A 15,355-nucleotide genomic window follows, 5' to 3' on the forward strand; every position below is an offset into this window, starting at 1 on the left:
ATATCACCCAGCAAACAGATTAAAGGCATCTTCTTCCAATTCAGGGAGAAAATCAAAAGATCATACGCTAACTTCCTTTTCTAAAATAAATTTCTATCCAGAAATAGCCAGTTTTGTTTTCTGATAGTACAGTGTACAGAGGATATCTCAGCCTACCATCACACAGAGCACCCCAGAGTCCTGTCTAATTGCTGTTGATCCTGCATTAGCTGTCCTGTCCTTTGGGCCCAATTCTGAGCTTGCTACCACAGTGCCCTAAATAGGCTATGTAAGAGACAGCTTTCATCACTTGAAATTCTGGTCCAGAATAGTTATCAACAATCTATGTCAACATGGATTGTCAAACTGTGTTACAGGCTTTACCAGAATAACCTGTTGTACGTTGTGCTGCGATGGGGAATTCCACCTCTCCTTAGGGTTAGAGCAGTCCTAGCACAGCTCATGCACGGACCCCGATTCCAGTTCACTAATCCCATGCTTACTTCATCGACTATAAGCAGAATAGAATAAGAAGAATTTCAGAAGAAGAATTTAATAAGAAGAATTTTACAAAGTATTTCACTGGTCTCGTTCTTCCACAACCTCCACTGTGTCTCTAAGACAGCAGTATTTGGGCTCCAGCTTCTTGTCAGTATGATTAAAGGCTGAGAGATGCCTGAACAACAAGTCCTGTAACATCCAAAATGCCCTCTGCAATGATCAACGCCTTCTCCAAGAGCTGCACCTCTCAGCCTCTGCCCACTGGCACGCTGGGCTCCACCATCCCAGCTTCAAAGTTAGGCCCTGTCTTTGTTCTCTTATGAATATTTCTCCTCCATTGCCACGTATCTTCTGTTTGCTCCTCTCACTGTGCAAGGAAGACTTAAAAATCTCACTTTGTGAACTTTTTAACATGTGACAGAAAAAGGGAGACAAAAGAATCCAGTTATTAGGCAGATCAGGTTCAGTATGAATCACAGAAGAAATTCTTCATTCCCTGACCTCATCTAAGAGGGCTCTCTGCAGCCTGGCTTAGGGTTTTGTAGGCTTGAAATGGGAATGCGGCTGTGAATATGGGAACCATACCAAGCTGACTCTTTCAGAAAACAGAAGGTTTTACATAATAACCCCACTGGATACTAGCATTATAAAAGCCACTTCCGTTCCAGAATTAATTTTCTGTTGAATGAAAATGCATTGAGCCAGATGGATCTATTTCAGGAGGAGGATCGGGCTGGCACAAGTCTAAAATCAAAGATTATTGTTTTTGTGTATTCAGAGCTGGAGTAGTTAAGTGCAGGTGCTGACATGTTCAGGTCTACGCCTAAAGGAGTATCCCAGGAAGGATGTACCGAGTGAGTTTGCCCAATATTAAAGTGAAGAAAGATGGGGAATTTCTAATTAATACCTGCAAATCTTTTCACTGCTCCCTACAATACTAGCAGTGAATAAACAAAAGACATTCTTCACATGTTGAGAGAGCTGCAACCTCTAGCAGATGCAAAAGATCATTAGAAATGGGAGAAAAGACTGGTCACCAGGAAGGAATACACAAGCAGGCTCCAGTGGAGCATTTGCCTGCCCACGTCCCTGCAATGGTGCTGGAAGCCAGAAGCCTAAATCCGCAGACTTGGATTCTGGGGATTCTCCATGTGACATGGAGATTATGTAACAGAACTACCAAAAAAATATGGTTTCCAAACCCAAGGTTAACACGGGCTAACACCTAAACCACTCAACCACCCATTTTTGCAAGCCAAACCCACTCATTGCTTGTGTGAGTTGTAAGCATCAACTAGTTCAGCAGTCAGGCAGCTCAGTAGTAGGTTGTTTAATAACTTGAACACGATCAGCTCACTCTTACCTCATACTCCACTCCCATCTGTTACGTGGAGCCACCTACAATCCATCATCATGTTTTAGGATTAACATCTCTGTGCGACAAAATCTGTTTTTCCTATTAGAGGTGCGAACAGCGCCTAGTCCCTACTCAGCACCTCCAGTACAGCGCTGTACGGGAGCAAACACAGGACTACGTAAGCCTCAGTGGCCAGCTGACACCAGCACAACGGGTACCAGCACCCTTCATCAGCACGTTTGGGCTTGTGGCAGTCACCAACGGGATTGCGTTTTGCAAATGCAGAATTGTGCAGCTATCAGTAGCCTCATTTTACACATGGCTGGGCGACTAGAAATCTGCCTTACAAGGAATCTATAAAGCGACTGCAAATTTTAATCCCAAGGAAGACTAACCTTTGGGTTGTACAATGCTATTTCAATTGGGGATATTTTTAGTCTTATCACTGCCTTCAGTTCAGTATGCACAGGAAAGAATGCTACCAATCTTTTCTACAACACAAGGCTTGCTTGAAAATGAGTTAATATAACAAAAAATACATTTTTATTTACAAAAGCTCCACATCCTAGAGGCATATGAGAGCTATAGAAAAAATAAATTCAATTTCTAAAAGGGCAGTAAGGCCCCATTGCCAAATAAAATACAAAACCAGCATAAAGAATCCAACTGAAAAACAACCAATTAACCCTATCACCCCACCAAAAATGCCACAGAGACAAAATGAGAAGCAAACTTCTCCAGTACTGCAGGAGAGGGCTTTCCACAAGTCACGGTGGATACCTTCCAAGAAAAATGAGCTCCTGTGCCACAAAGCCCCTTTTGCTTTGGGAACGGTACGGCAGCACCTGGGCTAGGATGCTAGTCTGGGCTGTGGGAAACAGGGACTGGAGACGGTGTGCGACCTTGCACAAGTTCCAGGTTTTGATGCATTCCAAAGTGCTCTAACGCACTGAGGATAACTCCTAGGTGCTAGCATCTGGCGTCCATGCTCAGTGCTTGCGGTAAGGACCTGCTCTGCCTCCAGGGAGAGAGCAAACCTTTGGCCGAGGCTCGGGATGGGGCTAGTCAACAGAGGATGATGAAAAGGCGGGAATGAAAAGTCACATCCTTGCTTTGAAGTCTGAAAACATTTGCCCACAGAAGACCCACAGCTCTAAAGAATGCAGCAGAGGTCTTATTCTTCACCTAAAGGAAAGGGAAAGTTATAAGATCCTCCTTTTGTTTTTGCTTTTTAAACAACGTACTAGTGGTCAAGGCATTCAGCTAGGATGCAGATAACCCATACGTGTTTAATTGCATACACGCGCTAAAAATACTTATTTAATCAAATCTTGAGGAAAAGCCTAGTTTGGGATCCCAGTTAGAGTCTGTGAGTTAGGCACCGATTTGCCCAGCGCTGTCCAACTGAGACAAAAATTACCACAGGCAGAAGCAGATCTGAAAGGTCAAAAGTGAAGGGCTTCTACCATGCAGGCCCTGGCTGAGGGATGGAGGAGCACAGGCAGTAGCTGAGGCATGGGGGCTTGTGTCCAGCAGCGTACGTAAGGGACGGGGTGTGGGAAGAGGTAGGTAGATAGCACTGTGCAGTGCTGTGGAAACAGATAAATCAATCTCTGAACAAAGCTTGCTCCGATACCAGGAGCAAGACAGCCACGATAAGGCTGCTAATCTGACCTTCTGGTCTGTGTACTTCTTTTTGCAAAATGCAAACTGGAGCCAAACAGCACAAACGCAGAAGCAATCAAAGACTCCAGTAGTAGGGGTCAGAGGCAGAAACACAAAGCTCACCAGATCGGTACTACAAAGGGGAATCGCTCCAAAACCTTCACGGAGGAAGGATCCTGTTCTCAACCATACTAAAGTAGTACAGGGACACAGCATGAATTCATCCTTTATACTACATATACATCATCATAACTAGCCAATATACTGTTCATCCTGCGGCAGAAGTACCTTCATTTGGCCAAATTTACTACCGGAGTTACTATGCTGATAACTACTGGCTGTACTGATGCTTCTGGATCAATAACACGGATGAATTTAGGCAACCGACTTCAAGAGAACTAAGTGCATGGGTGACCTGAGGAGAATTTGGATCATTGCTGCAGGCATGAAAACCTATTTAAGCAACTTACCCATCCAACCAGCGATATCTGTCACTGTCCACACAATGCACTGCTGACAGCAGAACAGGGGTTGGCAGGATCTGCAGTTTGCTTAGAAAGCAGCATCAGATTTGTACCTGACTTAGATTCCTGACTAACCCCAACTGCTGACTGTATCACAGACATGGTTTTGAACAGTTCTCCTCAGGAACAAAAACTAGTAACACACTGGTAATCCCACTGAAACCAGCTCTGTGCTTCCCCAGCCTATGAAGTCTATGGCAGAGGATACCCCTCACAGGTATCTCTGCACGGTCTAACACAACCCTGCGTGAACCTCTGTAGGTAGTACAGTACTTGTGTTTCACAGTATCTGAATATTTAAAGAACTTCACAGAAGGGAAGGATCCATTTTCTTCCCTGATCAGTTTATCAGACATTAAAGCCTAGTTGGTAGACCTTTTATGCTGCTTGTACCAAGCGGTGATTCAAATGCAACTCTAGCAAACCCGGTTTGAGTCATGCCTTATAAAGCGTGTGAGACCCTTACACTAGTGAGCACTTATTCTCATGAGTGCTCCAGTAAAGGCAACTGGATTGCCTGCACAAGTAGCTCTGAAATGCAAGTAGAAAGTAGATAATTGAGTTCCTTGGCTGCCTTTTGCCTACACAGGCTCTGATTTTCTCCTCTCCCTCCTGCCACAGCTAATTGCCTGAAGAGGGGAAAGCAGTGGTTTGTACAGCCAAGGAATTGTCCTCCTGGAGCGGAGTCCAGCGGCAGGCAGATAACAAAGGCCGTTACATCAGCCGCTTCTTTCCACAGACACGTCTTGGCCTTGCGGAGAGGAAGGAGGCGTCAGGGATCTGTTGGGGGATAGCATGGCTTTCGCCAGTGCTATTCTATTTTACAGTGGCTATTCAACCCAAGGGAGGTACTGGCATTACAGCAGCCTCTTAGGCATTTTCACTAACATTTAACCCAGGAGATTAAGACTGAAGCAAATGCACTAAAGAACCCAAAGGCCCAACATGTTCCTTTATATTTTAGGCATATTTCATCCACTGAGTTTGAGTTATTTAGATGTGATTTCCAAATGACGCTGTGAAATAGGTAACCCCCTCCTGTAGTATTCTGACACCAAATACCTCTGCCTGACAGCACCATTTTTAAGTAGCAGTGCTTAAAGAAGCTGTTTCAAAAACCTTTTCCTTGGTTTAGTTTTCTTAATCATTGCCCATTCTCCCAGGATGACATGCAAATTACAGCTCAAGTATTAAAAGCATAAATCAGACTGTGGTGGCAGGGCTTCTAGAGAACGGCTCCATAGGAGGTGGTGCAAGGCTTAAAATATTCAGAAATCTAGATTCTCACCTTTTCTAAAAATATTTTGCTCATTTACTTAGACAACTCTTCAGCCCCTGTGAAAAGCAGGCTTCCACACTGCTCACAATGACAAAGCAGAATCAGTCTATTGTCTCCTCAGCCATCTACTCTGCAGCTGCCCTTGGACTCCCCTCCAAAGCCAGTAATCAAGGACATACTTGGAGAAGAGGGAAAAAAAAAAAAAAAAATCTGTTAGGCCTTTTGCCATTTGTCAGAGATTCCCAGAACTGTCCCTTTTCTACTGCCTTGTTTCACTAAGGTCTCCCCTCGCTGAGGATACAAAACAGTTCATGGTCCCAGGCTCATCCTTGGCTTGAGGGCAGATCCCTCAGAACAAGTCATCCGAGAAAAACAAAGGCAGAGGCAGGTAGCCACATCTGCTTCACAAGACAGCTTTACAAGATGGGGCAGAACGCACACAGGGGAGCTTAGCCTGGGAGCAAACAGCAAGCGTGTTTACTTTATCCTGAGGATACCCATTTCTTCCTCTTACTACAAGACCAGCAAACTTGTCTGTAGTCATTGAAGCGAGCCCTCTCAACACACGTTTCAGAAAGATGACATAAGAGGCACAAACAAACAAACCTACACAATTATTCCGAAATGAAACGGCCTGAGAAATGCAGTAAGAGGGGCAGGAAACTGCCGTGAGAGCTCCTCTGGATGCTCCACTGGATTTCCCACAGAAAGTACTGCTGCGCTGGCTTTCCATGCATAGCAAAAAGCCCAATTCAGCTAAGCCAGGTGGAATAAAAAGCTAGTGCAAAGAGCCACAGAAGCGCAAGCCCACTTCCCTCACCATGGGAGGAGAACGCCAAACAGAGGGATAAGAAAGCAGAACTTGGCTCCAAAATACCACTTCTCTGGACATCTAGGCTTGCATATGCACACACAGCTCACTCTATTTACATCCACCCCAGATCACAGGTGTGACACCACTTCAGCAAGCCAGCTGGTGAAACTCAATTTGAAGAAATGACCATTTTGCCACAAATAGCAATCCCATCCTCAATTGCCTCTGTTTGAGAAGACCTCTTGTTGATGCAAGTGAAGGCCCTTTCCTACTGCTTCAGAGTTCAAAAAACCAATGCCAGAGAAGCCATACAGATTATCCATGCCACACTCTTGTACGCTACCAGTGCAGATACTGTGGGCAACGAAAGAAAACGGAACAGAAATTAGAGGTAAGCTAACACTGAAAAGATGAAGCCTACTAAGCTTTGAAGCTATCGTCATCAGGTGAAATTCCATACTCTTCAGTGTACTGGAGCGTTTGCAAATAAGAACTGGAAAGCCTAGCAGATTAGACTGAGAAATAAATTACAGAACCAAGATTGTCACCTTCATCCCCAGCAGTACCACCATGCGTTTAAACTCAAAGTAACTCCAGCTGAATGAGAGGACCTGAGCCCAAGTTGCATCGCGCTGCTCCCTGATTACTCCCTTCTGCTCCATAAGTCAACCAAATCTTGGCTCAGGAGATAGCCTTGCTGCAGGTAATTTTTGTGCTCTTTTTAAGTCCTGCAGGACTTGCTGAGTAACCAGCAAGTCTCAGCTGTGCTGTAGTTTGTCTCCAAAACTGTCTGGGAAACCTGGATATTCAAGAACACCTGAAAGGATAAAAACTGTGGGGCAGAAAGACAATTTTTAATCTGTTTGCATCTGTCGCGTTGTCCTTGAAACAGGTTTTGCCTCCATCTTTGAGGCTTTCAGATATTCACAGCCATTTCCGTGGCACCATAGCTAAGGGTTTTAGGAAAAGCAGACACAAGTCATACGCACATCCATTTAGCACTTGGCTGCTTTAGCTCTGAGCTCTCAGGAGAAGATGGCTTTGGGTCAGTGGGAGGATCTCTGGTTTTCATTCTCAGAAGCTAAAGTTCTCTTATTTCGGAGGACAGTTTTGATCAATAGGACTACAACAAGGTTGGAAGCTGCTCTGCTGTCATTGGCTTTCTTCCTTCCTGTTATCCAGAACATCACAGGCTCTTTTTCTTTTCTATTCAGTTGTCAGCTTAAAATAAGTGATGGAAATGACTACCAAGTGAAATCCCACAAATAATAACAATAATAAAAAGTATGCCAAGTATACTGAGAAAGAGAGACTGAGTACCCATTAGTAAGGTTAGAGAGGGGCATTAATAAAATGAAGATTTGTTAAACATGACTCATTTCTTTTCCTTCCTTTCATAAATCTTATAATTTCCTTGGAGAACAGCCATGCACTCAGTGGCTGGAACTGCATTCTTAAGTGATGCTCTTGGTTTAACTACTCCCTGCCTTTACTTACTTAAAAAAATCAAATAAACAAAAAAACACCCTAACCTCAAAAAACAACCCAACCTCCCACTATCAAGAGTATCAAGTTAAAGCCAGGTTTGCTAATCCTCTAAACCTGTATGGCGCTTAGAGATGTGCACCAACCACACCGCAGCTCTTCATTAGAAAGATGACAGACCCATGTTTGCTTTTCCAACTCCAGCCACTCTACGAAGAAATGGAAAGAAGCTGAACTGGAATACCTCCTAAAAGGCAACAAAATCAACATCAGTCAAAGATCTCCTTTCCACCTCTGTAAACATTGCTTTTAATCCTATATAGTACAAATGATTCAAGTTCTACACAAATTAATGAGTCAATGATAAAATTACCACATGATTTTTCTGTCAAAATAAGCTTTCTTCTCAGCTACGAACACAAAAAGCAGAAACACTACATAAAAAAATAGCTACCGGTATATGAAACACAAAGTACAGGGAGAGACTTTAAAATCACTGATGTGCTGCTGAAATGGAGATATATTTTTTGTATTTGCCAATATTTTGAGGAGTTGAATGCACTTTTGCCCATTTTACAAAAGAGATATACTCTCTTTTTTCTACCAAACCTTTAGACCTTTTCTTCCTAAAGTGCCTAAACAGAGTAATACTATTTCGAATATTATATTTTTATAGAGGTTATCCAAATATCGACTCATGATGGTTTCTTCCCTTATTTTGAGGAATAAAATCTTGGCCTTCCTGAAATCAATGATTATGAGTTTCCTGAGCTACACACATCAACACTAACATAGCTAAAGCCAATATGAAGTGGAAATCAGTCTTTTGGACTTCGCAATACTGAAGGTCAGGCCTCTAACAATGTTTACTTACCAAAGCTTGAGTAACTGATCCAGAACAATTGAAAATACTTGTTATATGCTGTGTGGTAAACAGATAAGCTGCAGCCTAACTTAAAAATAAAAGAAAAAGGAAATCTAGTTGGTATTTTTCATTCCTGCCTTCACTAGGCCCAACTTTGCATTCCTTAAAAAAAATCCTCAAAATGAGACCACATGAAGACGCTTCTCACCAGTACGAGGAAAGCTCATAGCTGAGAGCAGTCCCCACAAACAAGCTGATACTTTTGTAGATAATTATATGCTAATTTTGTCAGATGCATATTAGCATCAGACCATAACCAAATTAAATAGAAATAGTTATAACATGAGAATCTGTATGTGGGTATGAGAAGGTGCAGTGTCATTAATGTAAGGCTGGCTATTCATTAATCTTCCCCCATGCACACGTGGATTTACCGCTCTTCTCTGCAAAGAAATTACTCTTCAACTAGAAATTGCCAGCTGTAAAAGCTTCTTTTTGACAAATCTGATGTGGACGTTCGCATGATTCATTTGCAGCCTGTTCCCAACCCTTACTTTCGATATGGAAATTTGGAACCATTTTCAACCAGCCCCAAGCCCACGAAGAATCAACTGTCCTTTTAAAAACACCACCGTACCTTTTAAGTATGCAGATTGCCAGGCTGAATTTTAAATGCAATCACTTTACTTCCAGTACACTCTAAAAATCAGGAGTCACAGCCTGCATGAATCAGTCCTCTGCACCTAGGACCTGCTATTTCCATCATTTTAAGCCTGTGTGCTGCAATTACATGAATTGTCCACTTTTTTCCCCAGCCTCCTCCATGAAACGCACATGCAATATAAAACCCATTTATCATACTGGAAATTGCTCTTGTATTTAATCTTCCCAAAGAGAGCAAAATCAAATTATGATGTGTAAAGAACGATAATCTGCCAAATTCAAGGGAATACTCCAGACTTATCCCTCCACGTCTGCAATAGAACAGGTCAAAGAGGTCTAATGCAGAAGACATGGGTAGGAAGACATGATGCGAGCATACATAATGAGAAGATGAAAACTCTCTTAATCTTTGCAGATTGAATGAAATCTAATTACATGCTGTATTGATTGTTGTGTATTACTGGAAAGAGACAGTGAAAAGGGAAAAAGGCAATTACAGTGAAATTGTAGTCTGACCCTTCAATTGCTTTTGGCACGAAAGGTTACGCAGTAGTCAGGGCATCAGAAATTCTTTATCCTCTGTGGTAAATCGTTAGCAACAGACTCAGATGCAAAACTGATTAGGGGAAAAAGTAAATCTCTTTTTATTTTTTCCCCTTTACAAAAAATAGAGGCAAAGGAAGAAAATACCAAGGTGTTATCACTAAGCCATTTCGTGAATTGCTACTAAGTCTACCTGGTGTTAGTTCTGCGTTGACTGACAATCAATCATATTCATCAACAGAAATAGCATAGTAAAAATGAAAAAAATCTATAGATTGATGAACTAGATCTAGAATAACTCAATTTTTCAAAATAAATATTATACTCAAAGTCAAACATTAAGAGGTAATGTAAAGTTTCACCAAGGAAATTCCACTGACACGTTTCATTGCTTTCCTTTCCTTTTGCACGCTCCATCCATTTACTTCTACCAAAACCAGCAGCAACCGAGCGTAAAGAAAGCTTTCAAAAATCCTGTTTTTCTAAGTTGATAGAAAACCAAAGCACGAGCCAACTGAAAACTATTGTTTGGGTCTACGTCTGCACAACTCTGCAGGGAATCATGGCAATTCCCGTTTGTTCTATTCTAAAAATTCTTGTTCTGCCAAAGGTAACGGCAAGGACCAGCCTTCTGCTGACTTTCAGGCGTGGTCCTGTGCGTTGGACACGCACCTCCAAGGGCACCGTACGCAGTTTTTGTTCAGACTGAAAAGTTAATGAGTTCTCTAGTGGTCAGTTTTAGGTTGCCTCTTGATACACTTGTAACGTGACTGCTTGTGTTTATTTTTCCTTGCAGAAGGTACACTTTCAAATAACACTTCTTTGGTTGCATGAAAACAAACAAGTGTGACGGAAAGGAAATTCTGTATGGCTGCAGCTGCAGGGCGGGTCTCTCACAGAAATGTCCTTCTATTACACTAGATCTTCAACAGAGTCCCTAGAAAATCCAGGTAAGGTCTTACCAGTTTAGGACTAATCCGAACAGAAGAGAAAAATGAAATAAAAGAACACTGGGGCTTTATTACCAAAACCAAAAGACACTTAATAGGTAGCTCTAAATTTGCTGATGTCAAAACAGAAAGAACCAAGAGCAGAAAATTGAAATACTGATCTGGACAGACCTACCGTAACAATAACATTGAGCTGGCCTCAAACTCCTGGTGCTTGCAGGTGTTCTGGGTATGCAAGGAATTCATATTCCTTATGAATAACATCTGTCTACCCATCTCTGTCTCTCCCTATAAAAGTGACTGTGACCCACCTCATTAAAAAGTAACACCCGACAAGGCCTCGGCTCTCTAACCTTGTGATAAAGCAGCGTACAGGGTAATGCCTGAGACCGCCCATGAGACACGGCAGAGCACTGCACAGCCAGGCTCCCTGCATCTCAGTGCTGCCAGGGCAGCATTATGCCCATTAATGGCATAAGTTATGAGTCATATTAAAAATGGAATAGCGGTGAACTAAACCCAAACAGCGATGCTTGATCCTGATTTCACTTACAGTGATGCAACTCTGATGATTTCAGTGGAGCACCTCCTATTTTTTTAGGACTTTTTGGCTGTGTTGCCACAGGATGGAGGAAAAAAAAAAAAAGAAGAAGAAAGTGACAAAGTATCTTTTCACAATGATGATGAAATAATTAATCTGTGTTAGTATACCACTGTGTGATAAAAAACCCAACCGTGTCAGAGAGAAACTGAAAAGAAATGAATAGGAAATTTGAACAGCTCAGCTTGAAAAAGTTTCTGTATTTTCCTGTGTAAGAACTTTCAAGAAGAAACTGCCCACAGTGTTTATCGTGACCTGAAGAAGCAACATAACATTTCAATTGCACTGTGAATTTCCATATCCAACAAACCAAATTAAAGAAGAAAAAAGTCCCCAAAGCAGAGGCACACTTTACAGAGAAGTTCCTGTTTACTGTGAAGCCCCAGCCCTTACGTGCAATGGTGCCTGCCCAATACATTAAGGACTCCTGCTGATTCTCCAGGGGATGCTGCGCTGAGATGAACCCAGAGCAGGTAAAATCCCACCCAAAGTCTCACCTATGAACAACACCAAGAACAAATCAATTTGGGCCAAAAACATTCAGTTGAGCCACGACGGCTATAGCCCGGGGACTAATCTAATTGAGTTAGGGAATTCTATGGCTTTGTTAAATTTGGAAGAAGGATTTCCCTCTGAAATCCTACATTCTTCAAAACTGCTCCAAAATATGGTTAGGAAACACAGCTGGTGACACTTTCCCTCTAACTCATGAATGCGTGTTTTCGTGACTAACACCCACACTCCACATTCCCCTTCTCTTCCCCGTTTCATAGATGAGTGCGTGAGGGGATGCCTGTTCTCTAGCACTTGCTGGCACAGACTGCGTGGTACCATCGCAGTCTAACCTACTTCGATTCATACAGTCATTCAGAAAGTAGTAACAGGAAACATACTTTATCCTAACCCTCCTATTTGTCTGCATTTTGAGACTACGGTAGCCTTTGTTAAATCAATGTTACGAGCGAGATTTTCACAAGCAGCCTAGAAGCACATTTAATATACTTAAACATATTTCCACTGGAAGTTTTATTTGGTGTTAGATGCTAAATGTTACATTTATATTATAATTTCATGCAAAAGTTCACTCCTTCAGCCTCTTCTTGTCCAAAGCACTGATGTATTTAATCACATACTTATTTCTTCGATGTTTCACATTTAGAACTTTACAAATCTATGCAAACACAAATGCACTTGTTTTGAAGAATTAGTTTCTATATGAAACGTTGGCTGTCCTATAACAACTTTTATAGCTTAGCCTATTCTAACTACCATGGAAGGGTTCTTTGCTCACCTACCAAGATTTTTCAAGGCTGGTGAGTTAGAACGGAATATCATAAAAAGAAGTGATGGATGCTTCCCCTCCTCACCAAAGATAAGATCAAATTTAAATGGCAAAGTCATTAGGAAACATATGGGTGCTATGTTTAAAAAGACTATTAAAAGTACACAGCGTAAGAACTCGGTAGAATGCTTTTAAACTCGTTCTGAGACCAAGTACATGACTTCCAGCTATAACCTAGCAGTGCATTTGCTATACAAACACCTCCCCATGCAGAGTTAATATATCCAGGCAAACTATAAAACCCGATACAGTTCGTAGGGACTTCCACCAATCCTTAAACCCGTGAACTCCGCAGCCTCCTTAACTTTGTCTCTATTGAGGAAGTCCTGACTTTGGACCGAGAGCTGGCTGGGGGGCTCAACAAATCCCTCCAGCAAAACCCCGCGGCCCCCTCCTTCCCTTCATTTTCAGCACTTCAGCAGCAGGGTGGGTGCGAACGGTGCCCGGGTTTCCCTCCCCAGCGGGCGGGCACTTCGGCTGCTCTTCCCCAATCTGCAGCACCCTCCCAGGACACGGGGCACCGCGGGACCGGCGCCACATCCCCTCCCGGCGCTCCGTACCATTTAGCTGGTTGTAGACCACTTCCTCCAGGTGGTCCAGGCGCTGCAGGATGGACTCCCTGTCAGCCAGGCTGCCCACCTTGGCGCCGCGGCTCCTGGCCCGGCGGTCCGCGCTCCGGACGATCTGCACCAGCTCCTGGGAGCGGTCCTGGATCCTGCAGTAGACGGAGAAGAGGATGATGCCCACGAAGACCAAGATGTTCACCGTCAACAAAGTTTTGATTTTCCGTGCCACCGCCATGGGAGCCGCCGGCGCGGTGGCGGGGGGCACATCAAGGCGCGGCGGCCGGCGGCCTGGCGGCCACCCGGCGGCGGGGCGCGCCCGGGGCGCGGAGCGGAGCGGCGCGGAGGGGCGCGGAGCGGAGCTGTCCTTCAGCACCGCCACGCCGCTCCCCGCCCGGCGCCCGCCTTCGCCCCGCGGGGGCCGCGCCGCGGCGGGCTGGGCGGCATGGAGCGGGGGACGCGGGGGGCGCGGGGCGCGGAGCCCGGCCGCTGCTGGCTGCGGAGCCGCCGCCGCCGCCGCCTCGCCTCCTCCGGCGGCTCCCGCCCGCCCGCCCTCGCTCTCCGCCGCCCCGAACGCAGAGCGCCGGTGCGGAGTGACGTGCTCCGGGGGATCTCATCTACATGCACACGGCGGAGCCGCCGTGCCGCGCCGCCCCGCCTCGCCCGCGGCTCCCGCCCCGCGCCCCGGCCCCGCCGTGCAGCCCCGGCCCTCGCACGACGGCCGGGCGAACCAGCCGGGGGAGCTGCGTGCTGCTCGCCCACGGAAGACCCCAGTGGCCATTTTCTCTTCCTCGCCCAGCCGGAGGGCCCTCACCCTGCCCCAGCGGGGCTGCAGGCTGCTCCTGAGAAAGGAGAGGACGAAGATTGTCCTTGCCTCTGGGTGCAGCCCTGGGGGTGAGCTGATGGCCCAGCCGCCTCACCGCGGGGAACAAGCTGAAGGAAGCAAGAGGGAGAGCTGCTAACGTGCTCGGCTCTGGGTGTTCCCAGCAGCCAAAGTACAACATTGGCTACTGACCCTACCTGGAAGTGACAGGGCTGGGACCACGGCCACACGCAAGACAAGTTTCTTGCCAAGCACACGCAGGTGGAGAAAAGCAGCCTAGGCCCTTACTCTCAAAACCACATCAGTGACTGCTGAAGAATTACCAACAACTCTAAGCTCGATACCTACGGACATCAGACAGATAAGCGCTTGCAGCTCGCAGCTTCTCCATTCACGTTCGCAGTGGTCCTCCTTTGTACACCATCTCCCTTAGAGGGTTGTGCATACCATAATATAATCCTGGCCATGGGAATTTTTTTTCCTTTTGTCCTTCCTTCTTGGTTTCAGGAGGTGCCAGGCTCAAAATCCAGCAAAAGCTACAGCCTCCCCAAATTTACCGTGACTTGGCAGGGCCTGCTCAGGGTGTCCTGAGGTACCAACCCTCCACGCTGTCCTACTTCTGCCCCTCCCGCTGTTCACCTTCCGCAAGGCCCTTGAGGGTGCCGCGTGGTTGAGAAGATGTTTCTGTCTTAGAGGAATTCTCCCCTTGTCTTCTGGGGCCCACCAGTGAAAGCTGTGTTGGAGGGATCAGCAGCACAGAACAAGCCTAGACCAGAATTTAACCGTAATCTAATCTTGTCTCTGGCAAAAGATGCCACAGGTTTCTGCAGTCTCATCTCTTGCAAATAGGTATGCCTCTAGAAATATGTGCAAGCTTTGGTTACTTCCTACAGAACTGTATTCTCAAACACACTGAAGCCTCCAATAATACCTGAATGCAGGGTCAGATATTCTTTCACGGAAGCAGTAGTAAAACTCTCAGTCAGCTCAGCAGAAGCAGCTCAGAACCTGCAATTTTCCAGTGTTTTGATTATTTTAGTAGTATTCGTATTGCAAGTCTGTCATAGCATTACGTTTTCCGAGAAAATACTAATTTGGTTTAAGAAAATGTATTGAACTACTGTTGCAGTGTAGCTTATTAGATGTCTCCACAGCATTTAATATATTATAGCAACACCTGCTGGTCTTGATACAGTTAAGAATCTGTAAGATCACTATGTCCATTATAAAATCCAAGTTCACAAGCTGGCCACAAGAATTCAGCTTGGATTCTGACACACGAGTGTACACTTTGTCCCAAGAGTTGTAAAACACCTCACAGAGTTTCCCAAGTTTTGATTTTATTTTTTTCCCCCCTCGCATCACTGCAGTTTTACATGGGCTCTTTCAAAGACACGATGT

The 15,355-nt window shown here is 44.8% G+C and overlaps 1 protein-coding gene across 4 annotated transcripts in view; it reads right to left on the reverse strand.

Annotated features, from left to right (window-relative positions):
- GALNT9 (polypeptide N-acetylgalactosaminyltransferase 9) overlaps positions 1 to 15,355 on the reverse strand; it is a 313,952-nt gene that overhangs the window by 148,145 nt on the left and 150,452 nt on the right. For 2 of the 4 annotated variants that reach the window (XM_087754687.1, XM_087754685.1), the window contains one exon: positions 13,129 to 13,283. Coding sequence is in view for 3 of the 4 variants with exons in the window: in XM_087754685.1 (XP_087610811.1) it covers positions 13,129 to 13,283 (155 nt within the window). In the remaining variant the exon portion in view is untranslated. Of the gene's footprint in view, positions 1 to 13,128; positions 13,422 to 15,355 lie in introns of those variants that run through there. The other 2 variants (XM_087754686.1, XM_009473280.2) reach the window with 1 other exon arrangement.

Source organism: Nipponia nippon, unplaced genomic scaffold (assembly GCF_047370975.1).
Source record: "Nipponia nippon isolate SJK-2023a ecotype South Korea unplaced genomic scaffold, ASM4737097v1 scaffold_18, whole genome shotgun sequence".
Lineage (NCBI taxonomy): Eukaryota > Metazoa > Chordata > Aves > Pelecaniformes > Threskiornithidae > Nipponia > Nipponia nippon.